The sequence below is a fragment of the Daucus carota genome, chromosome 2 (assembly GCF_001625215.2).
Source record: "Daucus carota subsp. sativus chromosome 2, DH1 v3.0, whole genome shotgun sequence".
NCBI classification, from domain to species: domain Eukaryota; kingdom Viridiplantae; phylum Streptophyta; class Magnoliopsida; order Apiales; family Apiaceae; genus Daucus; species Daucus carota.
The window spans coordinates 42,234,521-42,256,619 of NC_030382.2; the positions used below are offsets into that span (position 1 = coordinate 42,234,521).

The 22,099-nt window shown below is 32.7% G+C and overlaps 1 protein-coding gene across 4 annotated transcripts; it reads right to left on the minus strand.

Moving 5' to 3' along the window:
- Positions 1-1,419: 1,419 nt before the first annotated feature.
- Positions 1,420-11,574, minus strand: LOC108209737 (serine/threonine-protein kinase BLUS1). 4 transcript variants are annotated; one of them, XM_017380811.2, is made up of 23 exons: positions 11,384-11,574; positions 11,107-11,283; positions 9,558-9,812; positions 9,335-9,459; positions 8,605-8,649; positions 7,330-7,411; positions 7,144-7,212; positions 6,798-6,968; positions 6,640-6,705; positions 6,027-6,095; positions 5,858-5,929; positions 5,700-5,758; positions 4,797-5,060; positions 4,414-4,550; positions 4,176-4,264; positions 3,993-4,052; positions 3,481-3,582; positions 3,321-3,372; positions 2,963-3,018; positions 2,198-2,262; positions 2,032-2,083; positions 1,827-1,934; positions 1,420-1,718 (listed from the first exon to the last, which is right to left on the minus strand). In XM_017380811.2, the coding sequence occupies exons 2-22, from the start codon at positions 11,269-11,271 to the stop codon at positions 1,875-1,877; spliced, it is 2,115 nt and encodes a 704-aa protein (XP_017236300.1). In that variant the 5' UTR covers positions 11,272-11,283; positions 11,384-11,574; the 3' UTR covers positions 1,420-1,718; positions 1,827-1,874. The 4 variants fall into 4 exon arrangements, with proteins under 4 accessions (XP_017236300.1, XP_017236301.1, XP_017236302.1 ...); XM_017380812.2 differs by having other exon boundaries at positions 11,388-11,544; XM_017380813.2 differs by having other exon boundaries at positions 11,380-11,518.
- Between the last annotated feature and the right edge of the window lie 10,525 nt (positions 11,575-22,099).

A 22,099-nucleotide genomic window follows, 5' to 3' on the forward strand; every position in this document is an offset into this window, starting at 1 on the left:
ATATATATATATATATATATATATATAGGGGAGTGCTCAAATACAAACCAATTTTAAAATACAAACTACAAACCATATATAAAAATAACATAACTCAGTGCATACACGGTAGTTCATTCTCTCATTTTTTACTCAGATCTACTCTCTCTCTCTCTCTCTCTCTCTCTCTTCTCGTCTCTCTCACCTCCGTATTTCTCTCAGCTTGTCACGCTGTAAATCAATATAGCTTGTTACAACTGGATTTTGTTCCCATCGAGATAGATAGACACATATAGATATAATTTAGTGATGAAGCTATGGTGCTTTTGGTGTTTGATGATGCTACGTCTTGATAGTGGTGATGTTGGTGATGAGGTGTTAATGGTGGTGGTGCAATGGTAGTGGCAGAGGCTGTGCTATTCCCTTCAGTTCCGTCAGAGAACAAAGTTGCTACAGAATTCAGGATTTTCTGATATATATTTTAGTGATTTTCGTTGTGCCAATTAGTGATTTGCATTGTATCAATTAGTGATTATCACTTTAGAAATTAGTGAAACAGCGAGTACTGAACAGAGCCTGGTGACAGTGACAATGGGATGGGAGATGTGGTTTCAAGCGACGGAGGTGAGGCTGGAGGTGACGGTGATGGAGGTGGAGGGGACGATGGAATGAATTTGGTGGTGATAGAACATATAAGTGGACATGGAGATGGTGGTTACGGAGAAGCAGCATGGAGGTGGAGGCGGTGATGATGGAGATGACGATGGAAGCGGAGCTCAAGGAGGTGGAGGCGGAAGTGGGGTTAGTGGAGATGGGATTGGTAGAGTTTAGTGACACTAAGCACTGCTAATCACTAAATATTATTGTCATAATCATTGGTTTGTATGTTTGTACCATAAAGAGTTTGTACTGGAGTAGGACCCTATATATATATATATATATATATATATATATATATATATATATATATATATAATATCGCGGTGCGGTGCGGTTTGAACCGCACTGCTAATATGTCAAACCGCAACCTGCACCACGCGGTTTGTGAAAAATTCAAACCGCAACCGCACCACGAAAATTAAAAACCGCGTTTTGTGGTGCGGTTTGGTGCGGTGCGGACAGTTTATGCGGTTTGGGTACCCCTAGTTTTTATGTTGCCACATATAGAGCACAGGTTCTGCTCATATTTAAAGCGAGAAATTTGAACACACGATTCCTGCACAAGCAGCCCATGTTAAACATTTTGAACAGATGCATAGATGGCTTCTATGCACGCATCTACAGGCTACAGCCAAGGACCTGTATCGATAACAAGTCAGAGTCACATACCAACACCTCTGTTTTACATTATGATTTTGCTCGGCTGCCACAAAAACTTGTAGATTATTCACATAGGTAATAATACCCAGAAAACCGGCCAACCACGTTATGCTAATCAACTACTACAAAATTCGGGTATTATTAATTTTTTAAATTTACGATAATACAAAGATAAGTACATATAGAAGAGGATCAATCCGATCCAAACCAAGGCTCCCTTTTCTACACTCTCACTGAATCATGAGATTACCAAAAGTACCATCTTGCCTAGGGGAAAGTCTTTTTTTTTAAAATATGTATTTGAACTCGCGAGCTGATTATTTTGCTTATGTGCACTTCAGGGCTGGAATCTTTGAAGTTATTCGATGACTTGGACAAAACCCAGACTCCAGATGTATGACCTATCACCACCTCTACTTCTGTAATTTCACAGCAAAAAAGCACGACTTAATAAACAATGAAAAGGATACTGGTGTGTGGCCAAAGGACTAGTAAACAATTTGAAATATTCCGAGCATGAAATTTACCCGAAGATACAAGATGGTTCACTATACACTTCTATGAGAACCATCTAGTTACATATCTCTTTGCCTATCTTCTTCCCGACCATTTGTAGCATATAGTTGCTGTTGCAACTGAAAAACACAAGAAAAGATGCAAGTAATCAAACCGCATCTGAAATTTTTCTAAAGTTATTGTCTTCCCTAGAAATAAAATCAACGTACAAATTACCTGTATATATTTAAGTTTTTCTGCAGTCAACTCGTTAGTTAAGCTTACCATCCTGTAAGAAAGATACCAGCCACGAGATTAAACTTTACCACTAGGTATTAGTGTGTGTGTGTGTGTGTGTGTGTGTGTATTTACTAACAATACATCAAGAACTTCTGCTGCCTACCTAGTTTGAAGTTCTGAAATCTTGAATAGCAGTAAACGCTCCCTTTCAGAAGCTGCTGATTCAATCTGCGAAGCACATAGAGTAATAAAGGCAATAATGAAATACTAGTTCTATTAGTTAAATCATAAGTAATAATTGACATGTATACAGAATAATTACCACAGGCTCAGGCCTGTTGGGTCAATAAGTAACACATTCCTTTATAATATCAAGGAAACATCTATTATTTTACAAGACAAAATATTTGAAAGAGGGAGCACTTTATTTTAATTATACCAACTACTTATTTTACAAACAAAAGAACCTTCCTAGTGCGGCTATCAAATTTAATTTTAACCCATAACTTTGTTCATTCACCCAAATAAGATGAGCCTTATTAAAAGCATGATCTGTTGGCCTTGCCAGAAGTTGGAACAAAAGAATAACTAAAACTAGACAGATTAACATAAAAAGGTACTACCATGAAACAGTGCCTTCCACTTCAAAACCTATACCTCCTATACCTTCTCTAGATATTCTGAACTCTCTTTCATTGTTAATTATATTTTCTTTAAACTCAACATAATCATGAAGAAGTGATTGAACTCCCAACAAATTTACATTGAAACAAGTGTTCAAACCTTACATAGTCTGCATGTAACAAATCCAATTGATTATGAGAATGAAGTACAAAATCCTTGACTACTGAGACTATAAGTGGTCTACAGAAAGGAGGACAGAGCAACAGTAAAGCAATCAACGTAAAGGTTGGATATACACACATACCGATCCATTATTTTCTGAAGTACGAGGTAGAGGGGGTAACTTTCCATTTGGAGAACCTGAAACAAAATCACAGTGCTAAGCTTTCATGTTCGCATAAAAACATGATCATATTCAACCGACATGTTAGATTAACCCTCTCTCTTCTAAAAGAAGAGTCCCATTCTTTTAATGTAGTATGAGCAAAAACACAAATGTATTATCTATGTTAACTAATGATACAATTTCCAAAAGGACATTTTTGCACTTTTGAATCTGACTAATAGCATACCAAAATTTAGAGATATGGTAAACACAAAGCTGAAATGATATCCTGTATTACAAATGCATAAAGTAAATGATATCTTAAAAATTTGCTCACCGTCTACAGCCTCAGCCATTTGCAAGCTATTCAACAAATTCATAATAAGATCCTGACATTACAACACAAGTTCATCAGTCCCATATCAAAGTCTGCATGCCAAACATCAGACAATAACAATTTCAGTTAGTCAATCACAGTCATGCAAGTCCCACTTTACCTGTTGAATTGATGTCTGCTGAGAGAGGTTTTGAAGGTGTGGCATGAGAAGTGATGCAGGAAGATTTTTGTTGCTAGTCTCCTTAGGTGATTGACCAACAGGCTGAGCACATGATAAAAGTATATGAAAACACAAGACAAAAAATGAATACAAATGTCATACAAGTAACATACATGAATACATTAGCATCTCATAACATACTATCTTCTATTGATTGTGAATTTTAAAGGAACGAGATAAGGCAAAAGGATGGAAGATTGACACTTTTTTTTACATTTCTTATAATGCCATTTGGAGAAAAAGGAGGGAATGGAATTCTTTCACTAATTCTTTTGACATTTAAGTTATAGCAGAAAAGGTAAAATGTAACTTTTTGGTCTCTTATATTTACAGGGAAAGATATGCATGTTATATGCTTCCCTCCTGTAATTATTAGACTTCCCAAGCAAAGACTTTTAATCTGTAATCCAAGATTTAATTTTCTTAAAATTTCAAAAGTTCAGCAGACAAACCATTTGCTTAGAATCGAACATCCAATCTCCAACGCTAGCAGACTTCTTTATTGGGGAACCCTAGAAGATAGCATAATATATATTAAAGTGCACAAATTACATACGAACTTACTTCACTGCACTGCTGCGATGAATGGTTTCAGTCATTCATTTAAATAGAATATTTTAAGGAACTGACTTTACCTTCACAAGATCTACATTTTCTGATGTTACTGAGAACCGCCCCCTTATTTGCACGAAATTTGTCTTTGACTTGTCATCATCTCTGTATCCTGTTGTAAAAAGTTTACAACCTTAATACAAGTAATTATAAGATGAAAACCTACCCAGTGGCTTACCTTATTATTAAATTGGCAAATAATAATTTAGTCATAACGGATGTCATACTAGTGATATGAATGCAGGTAAGAAATAGTATAACCTGCTGAGGGTTTTATCGGAGCTGACAGACTGTTCGCTGAAGCTCGATTTGGTAGCATCAAGGGACCACTAAAGCTGGGTGCTCTCCGTACTTCACGGTAGGCTTTCTCAGCTGGTAGTTGGTTTTCAGTCTCAGACCTAAATTGATCAAACCATAAGACTAAAACAACACAAATATAGCACTAAAAAGAAAACAAATGAAAAGAGGCAATTTAGAACCACAGAGACATTGCTTGTATGTAAAACAAGATTCACCTACTGGAATAAAATATGTTTAACAAGGTCATAAACATGAGAAAATATGCATGGTCATATAACTGTTGTATGCATATATATATATAACATAAAATAGAAAGGACATTAAATCTTTAAGTACTAGAAAACCTTTCTAAGATGCGCATGCGTTCAGATATGGCACCAGCCACAAGAGGTCCACTATGGGTTTGGCGATTTGTCCCACTTAAAGCTTTAGTCTTTGCTTGTGCAGCGTTAATTTCTGATGCAGAAGGTTGTAAATCTGGTTTTGAACTGTCTTTTATAATATCAGTCATCCTTGCATTGGCAGGCATCAAGGCCTCACTTTCAAGATTTTTTCCTGTCTTGTTCAAGCTTGCAGTCATAGGCACCTCATTCCCAGATTCTTGTTCCCTGGTAAAAATAGAGGGTAACAATTATGAATAAATTAATCCAACACGGCAAAGCACAATAAACATAGGCACAATCACAAACATAACTACCAATGGTGGACACCAGACACCATGCTTAACAGAAAGCAACGATTATAGGGGAATAAACTATTTCCGAATCAGATAGTTCAGTTAGTTTCTCCTACATTCAAAAAAGATTACCCATAAAGAGTAAGACTCCACTTATGGATAGTAAAGCTTATCAGTATATTAATTATATTATATATAAGGTCCTTAAGGATGAAAAAACATTATTTACATTAAACAAGAGTGTATCTTATTGATTCAAAATATACCAAGTGATCTCAAAATCATACACACACATAAGGTCAGAGAATGAAGAATAAAGTCTACAGTTCCTGATATACACATTTAGCAGTAGTACAAATTATCATTTATTCATATATAAGTGAAAATAACATTTAATAGTTTGAAATATCAGAGAAGGAGAAACCCTCCCAAAGAGGGTTTTAGTCGGGATGGTAACAGATCGAGTTCTATCAACCTGTCATTAGCAACATTTTACTGACTGTAGAATAATGCTTTCACATTGACTTTAGGAGACTGTAAATAAGAAATTGTGGTTTGCCAGAATATGTACCTGCAGATAAAATCACCAATGGAAATCGACTTCTGTAAACTAGAACTGGGACCTGCATCCTGCGAACAGAGAGCAGTTTTAGTATTAGTACCTAAACTTGAATTACATGCGTATATATCATATCGCTACTGTCCATATTTAGAAGGAAAAAAACCAACCTTCCTATGCATATAAGAGTTCATGTTTTCATCTCCTAACCTATTCTCTAGAGTTTCGTCGTCATCTTGCACCTACCAATAAGTTGCAGCGTTGGACATTGTTAGTCATGATGAAGAGTTGTTTACAGAAAAAAAAAATAAAAAAATTAAAGTGTAGCATTGTAGATACCAGTGATGCTTGCACTTTCAAGTCCTCAATATCAAAGTTCCATGCACTAACACCTCGTTGGTACTCACTCTGAAAAGAATTGGTGAAATATTACTACAAACAGCAGTCAGGAGAAAGGAAATAAATAAACCATATGGAGAGAAGCAAAAGATGAATGACAAACTCAAATCAAAATTTATTTGAATCATAAACACTCAGTTTTGCTCGTTTCTGGTCAAATGTTGTTATACGACAAATATTCAGGGCCAAAGTAACCTGACTAAGTATATTAAAGAGCAATCACTAATATTTATCAATTTAATATATGCTTAACAAAAGAACCAAGTACGAGTTGGCAAAAAAAAAAAGAACCAAGTAATTACATGCATACAGGATTAACCATCTGAACAATGCTAACTATAGGCTCGGTCAACAGTCATTATGCATTCAAACAATAATACATTTCATGTAGTCCTCAAGCGATATAGCTAAATTTTGCAGTTACCCAACAAGAAAACAACTGGACAAGTTTGTCAGAAATTGTAACATCCCTTTGAATATAAGCAAATAAAGTATGGCAATCACACAAGAAAGCTGTTGTTTAACCTATCCCGTAATGCCTCTATGGCTCTACCTGTGAAATTGCTTCTTGCTCTGCTGAAGGCATTTTTTTAAGAGCCAATTGTGCAGCATCTTTTTGCTGCAGAATGAGTATAGATTGGTTATATTTTTATTTTTCATAAGAACTAACTAAAAAATAATAATTTTTGCTACATAAATATGACAGCATGCCTGAAGGGATTTCACACGATTCCATAGAGGTGGTAAATCAGCAAAAAGTTTCCTTATAGAAATCTCAGGAGGTTTCGCATGCTTGAAAAAAGAATGTTTCAGCAGCTTCTCAGCAGTTGGCCTTTTTGTTTGATCTTTCACCAAGCACATTGCAACCATTTCTTTGAAAGACTGTTGACAACTGGAATATTTGTAATTATCAATCTATTAAATGAAACATAACAATAAAGAAAAGCACGGTTTCGTCAATGAGTCGATATTTTTTTTTTAATGTTTACTCCTGCACAGATTGAGACATAAAATATATTAATGTAGCATAAACCAATAGCCAAAACAAACAGAGCACCTTAGAAAATCGTTTATCACGGTCATAGTCCAGCCCAGGTGGTGCATTTTGAATGGTCATTAGGAGAACCTGCAGATGAGCAGAAGAGAGTACAAAGTTTTCAATCAGGAGACTGAGTGATTGCCTTCAGGCTTTTACAGATGCTTCGTTGTCTTCATTCTGTCAACATAGTCATATACACTGTACCTTCATCGGAGGATATTTTGAAAAAGGAGCATGACCATGTGCCAATTCCAAAGCAGTAATTCCAAAAGACCAAATATCAGCTCTATCAAACACAAGGAAAAAAACCAAATGAGAATTATCTCTAGGATCCCATTACTCGGGAAAAGAGCAAACTTCATACAAATATAATAATGTCTTGTCATTAATGCAGAGTTTTCAAGGAAGAAGCGATATTCATACAAAAATACCATATAGGACAAATGCTTAAGAATATTCATATGAATAAATTAAAATTTATGCATATAGATAACCAATTAACTTCCTAGCTTTATATTTAAAATATCAGCATTAGAAGTTCCAATTCTATTATTGTCTCTCCCTGACAGTCTGTGCACGTGCGAGAGAGAAACATATAATGTGAGCTATAATATGATTAGAAAGGAATTGATCTTAAATTTAATTATACTTACAAAATTGTGAAACTACTCCACATTACTAATTATGTAAAACCTGAAAGGTTGAATCTAAAGGCAGCGTGTCTTAGAAGTGATAGAGAACAGCTAAGACATGCACCATAAGATACCAGGTAGCGTATATGTGTTTGCAGGAAAAAAACAAAACTTAAGTTTATATACTTCTTCGAAAGTAGACCAGAAAGTAAATATTAATTGTTCATTTAATAAAGCAATTGCACGGATTGTAGCATCACTTTAAAATTAACTTTATTGGCAGCAAAATATAAATAAATATAGATACGTAATCATAATGCTTTCTCCTCATTCGAATCTTTACAAACATATAGATATGTGCGCTTCTGTGTTTGCATGTACAAATTTCAAAAACTACCAGCAGCTCATTATAAATGTTGCTTGCATCCCATGCACATTCCATAGAACCCGTTTACACCATGAAACTTAGCAAAAGCTACTGTGACATGCACACAAAAAATCATAGATTCCTATCACTTGTCACTTGTTGGAATACTGTTCTAGAGCTCCAAAAGTATAACTGACAAAACTGCGTCAAAAAGAGACTTTATAAACCATTCTGTGATACCTTGGGAAATCAAATTTAAGAGATAATAACACTGGAATCACAATCATGAGTAAATTACAGATGTGATTTTAACTATTCCTTGTTACACTGTACTTCTCACTTCCATATGACCATATAAATACTGCTATTAAGGCCACCCACTATCATGGAAAAGAAATGGTAAAGTGTTGAAAAAAAAATGTTGACAAACATATAAAGTTAATGTACATGTTAAAAAAACGGTTGTGAATAAACACTCACTTGAAATCATAGCCGCTTCCAGGCTGTAAAACCTCTGGAGCCATCCTGTTAAACAAAAAAACATAATTGGATTAATCTACCGTATGTTCAGATGCTTGATGCTTAGTGGGAGTTCCACTTTGCTTCAAACATATGCTCTTGCTCAAGAAATTCAATTTAAACCACAAGACGTATATAAGTATTAGACACTTTCTAAAGAAAAAACATTGTTCGGGCGAGTTCTTCGTTCTTGAGAAAACAATTTAATTAGAAATATGTACTTGAAAATTTTTCTTCCCATTTTCAAGTTATCTTAATTTATGTATAGAAACTTTTTTCTTCCCATCCATGCATATCGTTGATAGTGTATTAAATATTTATACTGTCAGCTTCCAGCTTTTTTGCCTAAACTGACGCAAGAAGAGTAAATTTCTGAGAATAACCTAACACGTGTAATAACACGTGTAATTGCATCAAAAGCTTCATTTTGCTCATGATTAAAAAAATGTCTTCGTTTTTATAGCTTTATGAAAGAGAAGAACATTAGTCAAATATTGAATTTCTTCACAATCTATCCAGTGTTTATTATAATATTTAACTGTCAACTGTTATAAACCCTTGACATTGACTTGAACTACCTATTTAAAATTTTCAATTACACAAGATCATGGTTTTCTCTTTGAAATCAGAACTATAATGCAACAAAAGGAGAAAGGATCGGAAAGCGTAGTTATCCATTAAAAAATTTTACCAGCATGGAGTTCCCACAAATGTATTTCTTGACCTCTGTCTGTCGCCTTGGTCAAACATACAAGCAGAAACACCAAAGTCAGCAAGCTTCACCTTCCCATGACTATCTAGAAGTATATTACCAGCCTGCAACAGATAGTGTAAATGAAATATCAAAAAGAAAATTAGGATAACTGAAAATTAAAAACTCTCTCGTCATAGCAACAAATGTCAGAGTCGACAACCTTGACGTCACGATGGATATGCCCATGGTGATGTAAGTAGACCAAGGCCTTGAGAGTTTCTTTCAAGAAAGAAGCAATGGCAGACTCTTCAAATCCATCTGGGTATGCTATCTTCATGAGATGAAGGCAGGAACCTTCATCCATAAAAGGCATCACTACCCAAAGATTGCGGTCGACAACAAATGAACAGTGTGCCGTTATAACATTGGGATGATTTATCAGACTCATTGTTTGAGCTTCTCTGCGAATGTCATCCTGCAACAGAAAATAATCGCAAATTTCAACGCAAACGGCAAAAAATTTAGTGAACAATAAATACATTAGGGTGAGCACACAATAGGGTACACTCAGATAAGATAGAAGTAGTAAACTTGACCGTTAAAATTGCAAAAGCACATAGGAAATTTAAAGAACAAAACTTTAAACAATTATCAATGCCCGCTAACTTTCTATGAAACAATACGCTCCATTTTTTTACACAATAGAAGCCACATATATTCATTTGTAACCGGATCAAAACCCTACGGCAACAAACCCTCTAAACAGAAAGCATTTAGAAGTTACAAAACTTTCCTAAATCTATCCAATTTTGGCACTTAATTTGTCTCTATACAGATACAAAAGCTCACTAACAAATCCAAATACAACCACACACCAATTCAAATACATAAAAACATTATGTACATCAGTTAACAGCAACAACTAAAAGAGAGAAATGACACGATAAAAACTGATATGTATATTTCTCAGTAACAACAAACCCTACAGTGACGAAGTCTCTAAACAAGATACAATTAAGAGTAAAAAAACTTTTCGAAAACCAACCATATACCGAGTTCATTTATCTCCACACCAACACAAAATCCCATTACACCCAAAACTAATCAAATACAACTACAAAACAATTGAAGCAAGATTAAAACACTCCATAAGCACATACCCGCAACAACTAAATCTAAAACTAAAATCAAATTACACAATGATACAACCACCAAAATAAACTAATCAAGTATACACACATATTGCTTTGCAATTACTATTCCTCCAAAATTCCAAAAACAACCAAATCACATATCTGCAACAACTAGCCCAAAAACTAAACCGAAGCAACTAATCAAGTCATCCAATTTCACAAGTTAAAACCAAATGGCATCATAGAAACCAATAACACCCCAAAACCATCCAATTTCTGCAGCAAATGTTAAAACCAAATGGCATCATAGAAACCAATAACACCCCAAAATCATCCAATTTCTGCAGCAAATCAAATCGAAACACATGAAAACATTCCGGAAAACCAAACATGAAGCAACTAAACCGAAGCAACTAATCAAGTCATCCAATTTCACAAGTTAAAACCAAATGGCATCATAGAAGCCAAAAACACCCTAAAACCATCCAATTTCTGCAGCAAATCAAATCGAAACACATGAAACCATTCCGGAAAACCAAACATGAAAACAAACACAACATGAAAAACCAAGAAAGCACATCCAAAGTCAAATCAATCAAAACCACAAGACCGAGGAGAAATGAAGGGGACACAAACCAAATTGCTATTGCAGCGATCGAGATCCAAACACTTGACAGCAATAGTTTCATTAGTAGGCACATAGATCGCTCTATAAACAGTAGCACTCGCTCCATATCCAATCTCTTCTAACAGCTTATAATCATTCGGCGTCGCAGAATAGCTTCTCTTGTCTCCTCCCATCGTTACTCACACCTGCAACACAATTCTTACAATCATTTCACAACAATTATACTTACAAAACCATGTATGTATATGTATATGAATATGTATATGTATATGTGCGTGAACCTACAGACAGGAGTGAGTTGAAAGACTAGGTTGGACTTGAGATTGAGTTGGAGCTCCGACCGATGTGTTTGAGTTTGTGTTTATGTTGTTGTATGTATAGATTGAATATAGATACAGAAGGAGGTATGCGATTTTTTCTATGCGGACCTTATATGTATCTATCTTAGGAGTAGACACGAGGTACAGAACTGCCTTAACCCCCTTGCCACGTGGGCGCCGCACTATATGGGACGATTGGGCCCCTTCTTTTTTCTACCTTTCTATTTCTACCTTTTTCTCATTATACTATCAGACGGTTATTAGTCAGTGTTCTAAAAATCCCCGATTTAACCGATAAATCCCCGATTAATCCCCTACAAGGTCGGCCACCGATCCGATTTTTGAAATCCGATTAATCCTTATATATATTTCATAATCGAAGTATATGTGATAAATTATTAAAATTAAAATACTATATTACTTTAAATATGAATAATTATATAGTTTATGAATATAGTAAATATATTAGTTATTAAATAGCTAATATAATAATAACTAAATATTAAATAATATTTTAATATTAAAATAAACCCGATTTTAACTCCGATTAATCCTTCCGATTAATCCCCGATTTCCGATTAATCCTTGAACCGGTAGCTCAACCGATTAGGTCCGATTCCCGATTTCTGTAACACTGTTATTAGTATATAATACAGCTAATTAAGATTCTGACAAAAAAAATACCACTCCCTCCGTCTCAATTTATAGGTCCACTTTGGAAAAAAAAATTGTACCAAAATACTTGTCCCTCACTTCTTTCAATACAAATTTATCTACATATTAATTGTGATTTTTATGAAACTCAACATTATTATCATTTCTCAATGCACTAAATCCCTATATTTATTGTGATTTTTTTGAAACTCAACAATATTCTCACTTATCAATGCACTAATTAATGATACATGAGATAAGATTCCTTCTAACCAACTTTTTTCTTAATATATGTGTTTATTCCAAAATGGACCTATAAATTGAGACGGAGGGAGTAGTACTAATTAAGAATTTAAGATACTTATATGCATTAAACTCCTTTGATATCTATGATTATTCTTGAAAAAAAGTTAGATGTTATACCGTTTTAATTTAGTGGGGCCTTTTTTATGTATTACATAATCTGATCTATATTTGTTAGATACTCGAGAATGCAAATTACTTCTACTCTTTGATAAGGATAGGGAGAGTGACACTGGCATCTTTTTGCATTTTGATATGGCCGGTTAGTCTAATTCTGTTGTTATTGTTTACTTTTACTGAAAGGTAATCTTAATTTTGTATTTAGAAATTAGTTTAATTTAATTGATAATGTGATATCAGGTCATATAATTATGAATTTTGATGTATAAGCCGGGTTATTTAGATTCAGTACTGGTTTAAACTTTAAACTCAACTAATGAAGGTACTTCAAAGAGAACATACAATGAATTTATATTACTTTATATATTAACAGGTTGCTAGATTATAAACATAAACTGATAGTCAATATTATATTTAAGAGAAACATTTTTAATATTAACACATGAATTGTGACCCTATAAAAAGCTATTCGTAATTTCTTTACATTTTAATTTAAAAGGTATTTCAAGGTGAATTTGTATTTCTATCTTCTATAATTGAAATTAACGTCTTAATTAATACCTCTATAATACACGGAGGTTTTTTTAGGGAGAGAAGATTGTTGTACAGTAAAATTTTCATTCTAAAGATAAGTATGAATTTAAAATACTAATATTAAAAAAAAAAATAATTTCGGTGATAGATATGACTGAAGATAAGAACAACCATGACGTTTAATATTTTGACTTAAAAATCAAAACAGACAAAAGAATTACATATATAAAGAAAATAACGTAAGAATATGACTTGTTTATCTAAACATGAAGACTTTAAATTTTAGGCGGATAAAGATTAAAACGAAGATCTTTAAACTTTAGACAGATAAAGATCAAACAAAGAATATATATATATAGGAAAAATAAACTTAAGGTATGACGACTTGTATCACGTAAAAAAAAACACTTTAAGATTCAGTCATTCAGATGATAACATAACGCTAAATAATAATATATATATATATAAATAAAATTTTAAAATACAAAAATTTATAAATAAAATACTAAATATATAAAATAAAACTAAGGACTTTAAACTTCGATCAATAGGTGTTACATATAAAAACTTGAATCACTAAAGAATGTAACGTAAACATACAATTACTTTTCGTCCGAAGATAATTCTTAATTATAACTTATAAATGTTAATTATAATAAGGAATTATAGTTAAGTTAATAAGATATGATTTGTAAATTGCTTATATTTGATAATTAATTAATCTAACTTAATTATAACTGAATAAACATTATATATTTATTGTCAAAAATAGGACTAAGATGTTCCATATTCGCTTAATTTTTATATAAAAATAAATACATGGCAATACTAATTCTAATATAGTTGTTATATATATATATGTGTGTGTCTATATATATATCATTATATTTTAATTATATAATTACTAGAGCAAATCACATACTAAATTATCTAATTTATTTTAATATATTACCTTAATCTTTTTTATATAACAAAATTTAAATTGAAATTCGGAAGTCTCATCCGAAGACAAACACCGAAAATATTATAATATAAAGATGAACTAAAATTTTACGTCTATTAAATATATAAAATTAGGTTTATAACTTTATATTAATTAAAAATATATATTACATAAAATAAACATAAACAAGTATATACATATATTAATATATAACTCACTATGATTAGAAACCGATTTTACAATAATTAGTAAATTATTAAAATTAGTCAAACGTATAAAAAGTAAAATTAATATAAGTAAGACTTTTAAATTTTAAACTTTTTAACCATATACTAAAAAACACTTATTCACCAAGACATAAATTATAATAAAAAAAAATTAGAGTCGATCAAGATATCAACTTATTTAATAATTTATACACATTCTTACTTAAACTTTAGGTAGAAATGCCACTATGCTGCAATTGTTTACGGAGTCGTAAGGAGTCAAAAGTATTGTTATCGGTATATATAATTAAATTTTTGCTCTGAGAATGTTGTTCATTATAACTAATATAGTAATTAAATTATATAAATATTTATGTGAAATGACAAATTTATTATGTTTAATTAATTATGTGATCAAATTATTAATTAAGTTTAAGTTCAATAATTGAGAAATATAGGAGTTTATATGTTTAAAATTAAGTTACTGACATTTTATAAGAAAATTTTAAAAAAACAAATATTATATTGATAATTTTATTTTTATTAATTATTTGTAAATAATATGTTTTTCATCTTTGAATGGATATCTAATAATAAACTTAAAAATATTATCTTTGATAATGAAAGGTGAATGTCAATATAAATTTTAGTTATTTACTTTTCAAATGTTGAAATTATAAATTTTAGTTGTGACATCTTACTTGGAAATTAAATAGATAAAAAAATATATTGAAATTACGTTATTTCCCATTTTATTTCATCCTTTAAAGGTTTTTGTGACTTTTTAATAAGAAATCAATTAGTAAACAAAATAAGTTTAAATCGCATACATATATTAATAAATATAAATATATTGAATTTATTCAAATTTGGTTGCGTCAAGAATAAGCAATATAACCAAAATCGTGTAGCAAGTAAATACATATAAAATATATTATATAAAGAGATCACAAGAAGAGATCACATGTATAACTTTACCTATAAGGCTTTTAACAGATAATGTAAATCATATGCTACATTTTGTATATATAATTGTACCTAGTATTAATCATATATGTAATTACAAATACAACTTAAAAAAAATTCTTTTAAAAATTATATTTATTTGTATAATAAGCTGCAACTAGTTAGAAGGCAGAAAAATGAATATCGATCAAACATTGAAACCTAAAATACAACTAAAACAACAAATTAAAAATCTAACTTAATTAAAAGCAACTCAAAATTATTTATACACTTAATCCCTTTCTCCCCCCTCTGTCCTTTCACCTCACAAATCTAATTATGGCCAGAATGATACGAGGGTAATGAGTGATCGAGAAAGCCGCTGAGATGCCAGTGGAAAGCGGGGGAGGAGTGTTTAGCCAGGTTTGCCGGAGAACATGTAGTCAAGCGCATAGTTGAGTTGGCTGATCATATGTAACTAGCCAGTGGCGGTGCCACACTGGGGCCTGGGGGGACACGTGCCCCCACAGGTTTCCTTTTGTGGGCCCCACATATTAGTAATACTCGTATGTTTTCGTATGTTTTGTCATTTGTGTCTCGGATAAATTACTAAATCTCTTCATGAAATCATCTCAACTTCAGTCTATTTCAGTTCTAGCAGTAGTTTCAGCATGGTCATGCTTCTCTAGGATTTGTATGTTTAAATCAGTTGTGGTAGTAGGTTGGTTTTTAAATAAGATTTGAAGGCTAGGATGTTTAGCCAGGTCTGTTTGTTCCAGTTTGTAGTAGTTGCTGTTCGGATTTGTAAAACTAATTAAGTAACATATTTTGAGAATAATCGAAAAATTAAAAGTGTCCCCCTTGAATATTTTGTCTGGCTCCGCCACTGTAACTAGCTTTAAAGCCCGTGCGAGGCACGGGCAACGACCTGGATGCAATAATTTTGTTTTTTAATAGTGAAGAGGCCTGCAATAGTAGTATTAAAGGCCTTTTTTTTCCGAGATCCTTTGTTCATTATGCAGCAAAGAAGAAAAATTAATCATTCATGCATTTAGTATTTCCTCGGTCTCGTGAATGTAATAGCTTCTTTGTTGGTTGTGTTTAGCTGCAGGGCACAACATACATAGAACAATTATATAAGCGATTTCAGCACAAATAGCCATCACTTTCATTTGAAGCTGTCAAGAGTGAAGGAAAATAAAAGGACATAATAATATGAGCACTCTTTCAATACATAATTAAATGAATACACATCCGCGTATTTATTGAAAAATTTAACAAATAATACCAATTAGATCTTCTAGGAGATGATCTCAAATTCCCTATACCATATACAAGTAGTGATCATAGCCCGTGATAAGCAATAAATCATTCAAAATTTCAAGCAAATTCCAAACAAGAACAATCTATACTAACTTGGCTCTATCTGTTTTAACACATGATCTTCTGATTTCATATGTGATGTCAGTCCCCTGATTTAGCTGGTGACAAGTGTTAAATGCATAAGATGCATGTGGTAATAAACTCTATGATCTATATAATACCGGTCATTTTAAACTGCCTAAACAATCCACAATCCTCGAGCCGTATTCCCAATCTAAGAAATTTTGCAAGTCAGGTCTAGAAGCTTCACATGATGGAATGAACCACCATGCTCCAATGGAGGTGATGACATTTTTCCTATTGCTTTGTTCTAAGGAGCTCCACCTGTATAATATCAAGTAATATGGACTTGCCTGCTGGAGATCAATACTCTCTTCATCCCAATTTAGATAGTATTTTATAAATTTTATACATTAAAAAGTTTTAAATTTGTATAATTTTTCCACATCTACCCATATTTTATGGGAAGAGTACATTGAAAATGACATATATGAAAGGCTAATTTTGGAATATTGTTGATAATTACGTATTAAAAAAGGAGAGGACCAACTGGTTTGGGGTAATTTTTATACAGAAGGCTCATATATGTAATCTATGGGATGAATGGAGTATTTACCAGTTCCTCCTAGAACTAATCCCGACCTCCTATTTTTATTAAACAAAGAGAATGTAAAAATCCAACTTATTACCTTTATTTGTCGAAGTTGCAGTATGATATCATCTACATCCATAAAGTCGTATGCTTTGGAAAAAGCATGTACAGTTTGGGATGGATTTTGATTGATGACATGGCTAATCAAATTGGTGTTATCGGTTTGGGCACCATGCAGAGTTGCATCGGCCTCTTCTCTAAGCCATTTGAACGCCTGCTCATTGACCATAACTCCAATTGTCCTGAAATTTAGATCAATTGCATTATGTAAATAACATCAAGCTGGAAACTAAACTATTTTTCTAAAGCAGATCATAATTCTGGTCAATCAATGTTAAGGATGACATCAAAATAGAGCATAGTCCTAAGATACGTTAAGTTACAAGCTGGTTGTGTATTTGTCAAAACTTCCCGAAGTATGTTCTGTTCTAGAGAGTTATGTCAGGGGCTAGTGTGATTTTAAGGAGGAACTGTTGACACTCGCACAATGCATCTGCACTATATAGTTGCTAATTGCTTTAGAACACAATATAACAATGCCATTGGATACGATTTTTCAGTATAACTCCTCTGATAATGTAAAAGCATTCTGAAATATCTAGTCAGCTTGCAGGAGAAGTTCGGTATTTAGAAAGGCATCACCTAGTATAAATAAATACCTTTCTCACTCGCAAATATACATAAACATCGCACACACATACAGCCATTGTTCCTATCATGCATAAATAATGGTCGTGTTAAACTGTTGGTAATTCAGACAGCAGGGATCAAATGGCATGAGATTGTCACGGACACAGATGAGTTAGCAGAATAATGCATTCAAACAAATTAATATGGAGCATAAGGAATGATAGAAGCACTGATTCCATTTTTTCAGTTATCCGATTCATCCAAAATTGCAAATGTATCTTCCTTCATGGGAAAATTACAGATAGACAACATAACTGCATACTGACTAAAGGCAATTCAACTTTATGATGAGTTCTTTCAATATGCAGAGAAATCTGATTAAAGTTTATATGCTAATTATAGGATTGTTATTTTTCTGCATCTACTTGTTTTGAATACTGTGTCTGTCTGTATGAACCAGCTCAATCCATATGATCCCTAACTTATATTAAATCAAGAGTCAACAACTATGAAGATACCAAATAGTATATTTTCAGTCTGAAAAATTTAGCTTCTTTCGTCATAGAAATGTTAAAGATTTCAGTTCTCCCATGTGGTTATAGAACTCAACAATTGATGTAAATCATTATAAAATGATTCATGTTAATGGAGGTGACCGCTTTTCTTATGAAGACTCATAATTTACTCTTAGACAAATCAGCAAATTATATGACACTGATTAGTTTCAGAGCTCCCTTCAAACATTAATTATAGTATCATTCAGTAATTTGTGGACTCTGTTTACTTTCGGGCCAGGGCAGTGTCTGAGACGTTTTACAAGTCCTAATTTCTAAGTCAGTTTTTTTATGCTTATTTACACAATGGACGGCCTGTGTCACTGGAGCATATTTGTTCACAACATAGGTTGTAGGCAACCTGTATCCTCAGAAAGTATTCAGTGCTTGTTGAGGTTTTTCTGATATACATCTTCGAACATAGCATAACATTCTCTAGGCTTGTTTGATACAGCTGTATGGCTTCCTCCCGAGAAAAAAAGAATAAGAAGGATATACAGATTATAATTATACTTTCAAATGAATTAAAATAAATCATTCGGTAAATTTAAATTATAAAGGCTCTCCATGGATACTCACTCATCTTTTGTTTACATAAAATGTATAATGGTATAAACTGACCTACATATTAAAGATCTATATTAAACCAGTACTTTTAAAGCACATTTCCCGGTGTATGTATTTGCGAGCAACAGTAAAAAAGTAAGATAATAATTTTAAACTGGGCATTGTAAAATCTAAGAAGTTGATTTGGTGGGGTGTGCCAGGCCAAAGCCATAGACTATAGTGTCATTGTATTCTGGTGTGAAAGGGGAGAAATTTACATAAGTACAGTTTCAAAGAGTCATTGTATTCTGGTGTGAAAGGGGAGAAATTTACATAAGTACAGTTTCAAAGAGTCATTGTATTCTGGTGTGAAAGGGGAGAAGTACCACGCCTTAATCTCATATCTTCCGAGCTCTATTGTTGCAGTATTTTTAACTTTCATAAATTATTCATGGTCACGCAAGCTGGGAGCAAACTCATAGACTGTCCGAAATTATCTCCAAACCAGCTGTAAGAATAAACGCCTAAAATAATTTAATAACCAACACAACATATTGGCTGTTGCTTAATAATTAATATATTTGATTGGAATATATCATTTAGGAAACATCGTCTATGATACGATAATTGAGCACAAATCTGATTCAGTAAAGGGAGGGATGCTAAAGAGCAGGAAACACAAAAATCACTCATAATCCAAGAGGACCAAGAAAATATATGAATGATAAGTCAGCTTTATTTTGAAAATCTTGTTGCAACCTACATAATCTCCAGATCTCAGCCAATCCACACAATATCAGCCTCTAAAATTCAAGTGCATAAATACCACTTAAGCAAACTCAAGGGTTTATTATTCTGTCATATGAAATTGTATGATCATTTTCGTAGTGAGCAAAGATTAACCTTCCATTCACTATAAAATCAATAGTTAGCAGTTGCAGAGATAAGCACATTGTTTCAGATGTATCACATTATCCTGATTACCCACATTCCCCATATTGAAGCTATTTTTCTTATACTCAGACTAAATAATACATATATACCTGAATAACAAACTTTAAAACAGAAGTTTCAGACATGATAAGCTAGATACAAAAACTATCTTCATCCTAGTTATAACATAAAGTAATGGTGTCTTGGGTAGTCTAACACGTACCAATTGTATGGATGTGATGAGAACTTCATCCATCCTGAACTTGCACACCGTTGTTGTCTCACCTTCACACCTTCACTAATAGAAACCATGACCAGGACGCATTGCTCTCTATGGAGAGATAGAATTCCATAAAAATCGATAGAAAAATCATTGGGAGAAAGATTCAATTGTGATCATCGTCACAAATGGATCGCTCTTGGAGCTGTACTGGGTTCAGAGCAACTCAAAAGATTTGAAGCGGAAGGGTTAGTATTTTTATACGGCACAAAGTGATTGCTGAGGTGGATCTGGCGTGGCTGCTTAGTTGGAATAAAATGGCTCCCTCAAAACCCTTGTTGCAGTATTATATATATAATAGATTTCAAGGGATGATTTTTTTGTTGCTGCTGCAACTACTTGCTCTTGAGAGTTCAAATAGTTTCATGGTTTGTGATTATGTAGAGATTATTGTATGTAATGATGATTGAGAAGGTTGAAAGGCAATGGGTGATGAATACAAATGAAAGCTTGTGCTTGTAATATTTAGATAAGGTGAAATCGAGTATGATTGTATGAGAGAAACGGAATGAGGTGAGAGAGGAGGAGAGATACGTAATAAAAAAATTGAGAAGAATAAGATTCAAAATAAAGTATATTTGAAGATTATAGAGAAGATAGTATATTTATAAATAAGATCCAAAAATTAATATACTTGATAAATTTCTTATGTTTTATTAACTTTTTGCTTCAAAAAATCTTGAATTCATTCCACCTCCGATAAAGAGACGTAGGGATAATCATGACCATGATGTCTTGATTGAAAAAATAGTGTTACAATAATTTTAAGTAATTCTGTGCAAGAACAAGTAGTTAAAAACCAATTCAATTATGATGCAATACTTCTAAACAACTCATCTTAGAGATCCAGGAGTGGTTCAAGTATTCGTTGAGATAAACTTGTCACAAACTAAAACTTAAATCATTAACATAGGTAACATTACATAACTTCCATGACATATATTAGAAACCATAAAGGTTAAGTTAATCCGTCGTTACTATTAGATTTTATCATAAAAAACTGCAAGTCTCATGAATAATTTTATTATTACGATACTACAAAGTATTTCATATTAATCTAAATAAGTAAACTTTCGGTGAATTTTATACACAGTAACTTTTATTAGACGATTTTTAGCCTTTTCGCATGTAGTGAACTAGAGAACGTTGCCATGATTTAGCGAAATACTATGAAATGTTTATAATTTTGGTGTGTATTTATATTTACTCCTATAACAGAGTATAAAATCGTGCTGCATAGTTTTACGAAGAACTCGATCTTTATCTATCATCAAGCATATGTTGTGCTTCTACGAAGAAATCGTCAAGCATAAGCAGTATCCGCATTTCTGAAGTGCAAGAGAAAAAAAGGTGGCGTTCGATCAGAATTTAGTTTAAAAACTTTTGTATGAGCTATATGTAAACTTCTAATTTATTGAATCAATGAATATATTCGAGGAATTATCCAAAACCCCCCATTGTTTTCTTACAATTTCTTGAGTTTTAATGTTAAGCGTTGACCTTCTTTTAAGCCCTGCTTTTTTGGTTTTTCCCGAAGAGAAAGTAAGGGAATGTAAGTGAAAATAAATGTGTTTTCACTTTCATCCCATTTTTAGAATGATAGCTTTAGAATGAAAGCATGCTATAATTGCATCCATTTTTATTTGATTTATTTTTTTAAAATACTTGGAGCACGAATAAAAGTGAAAGTTATATAATCATTACTTACTTTCTTTCTGGTGCTTTTCTCTCTGTATATAACTCGAGAGCAGAGTGTGGGGTAAAATAATTAATTTCTTGTCCAGTACTCTTACCTCCGCCATATTCATGCATTGATTTAGAGTCTTAGTGAAGAATATACTGATCTTGACGAGGCCCTCTTGCGGTCCGAGAAGTAATAACTTGGATAAGTTGTCTGGTAACAGTCAATAAAAAATAAAAATTATATGAAATCTACGCGGCCGAACTTGATCAAATCCCATTTTCTGAAACTTAATCAGCATCATAAGTTCAATAAGA

What these genes read in the sequence shown, in the direction of transcription:
- LOC108209737 (XM_017380811.2), bottom strand. Translation starts at nt 11,271, where the DNA reads ATGGGAGGAGACAAGAGAAGCTATTCTGCGACGCCGAATGATTATAAG. An exon ending in ATTGGTGATTTTATCTGCAG is followed by an intron (nt 5,061 to 5,699) that starts GTACATATTCTG and finishes TATTTTTACCAG; the next exon opens with GGAACAAGAATCTGGGAATG. An exon ending in TGTTCGATTCTAAGCAAATG is followed by an intron (nt 3,583 to 3,992) that starts GTTTGTCTGCTG and finishes TCATGTGCTCAG; the next exon opens with CCTGTTGGTCAATCACCTAA.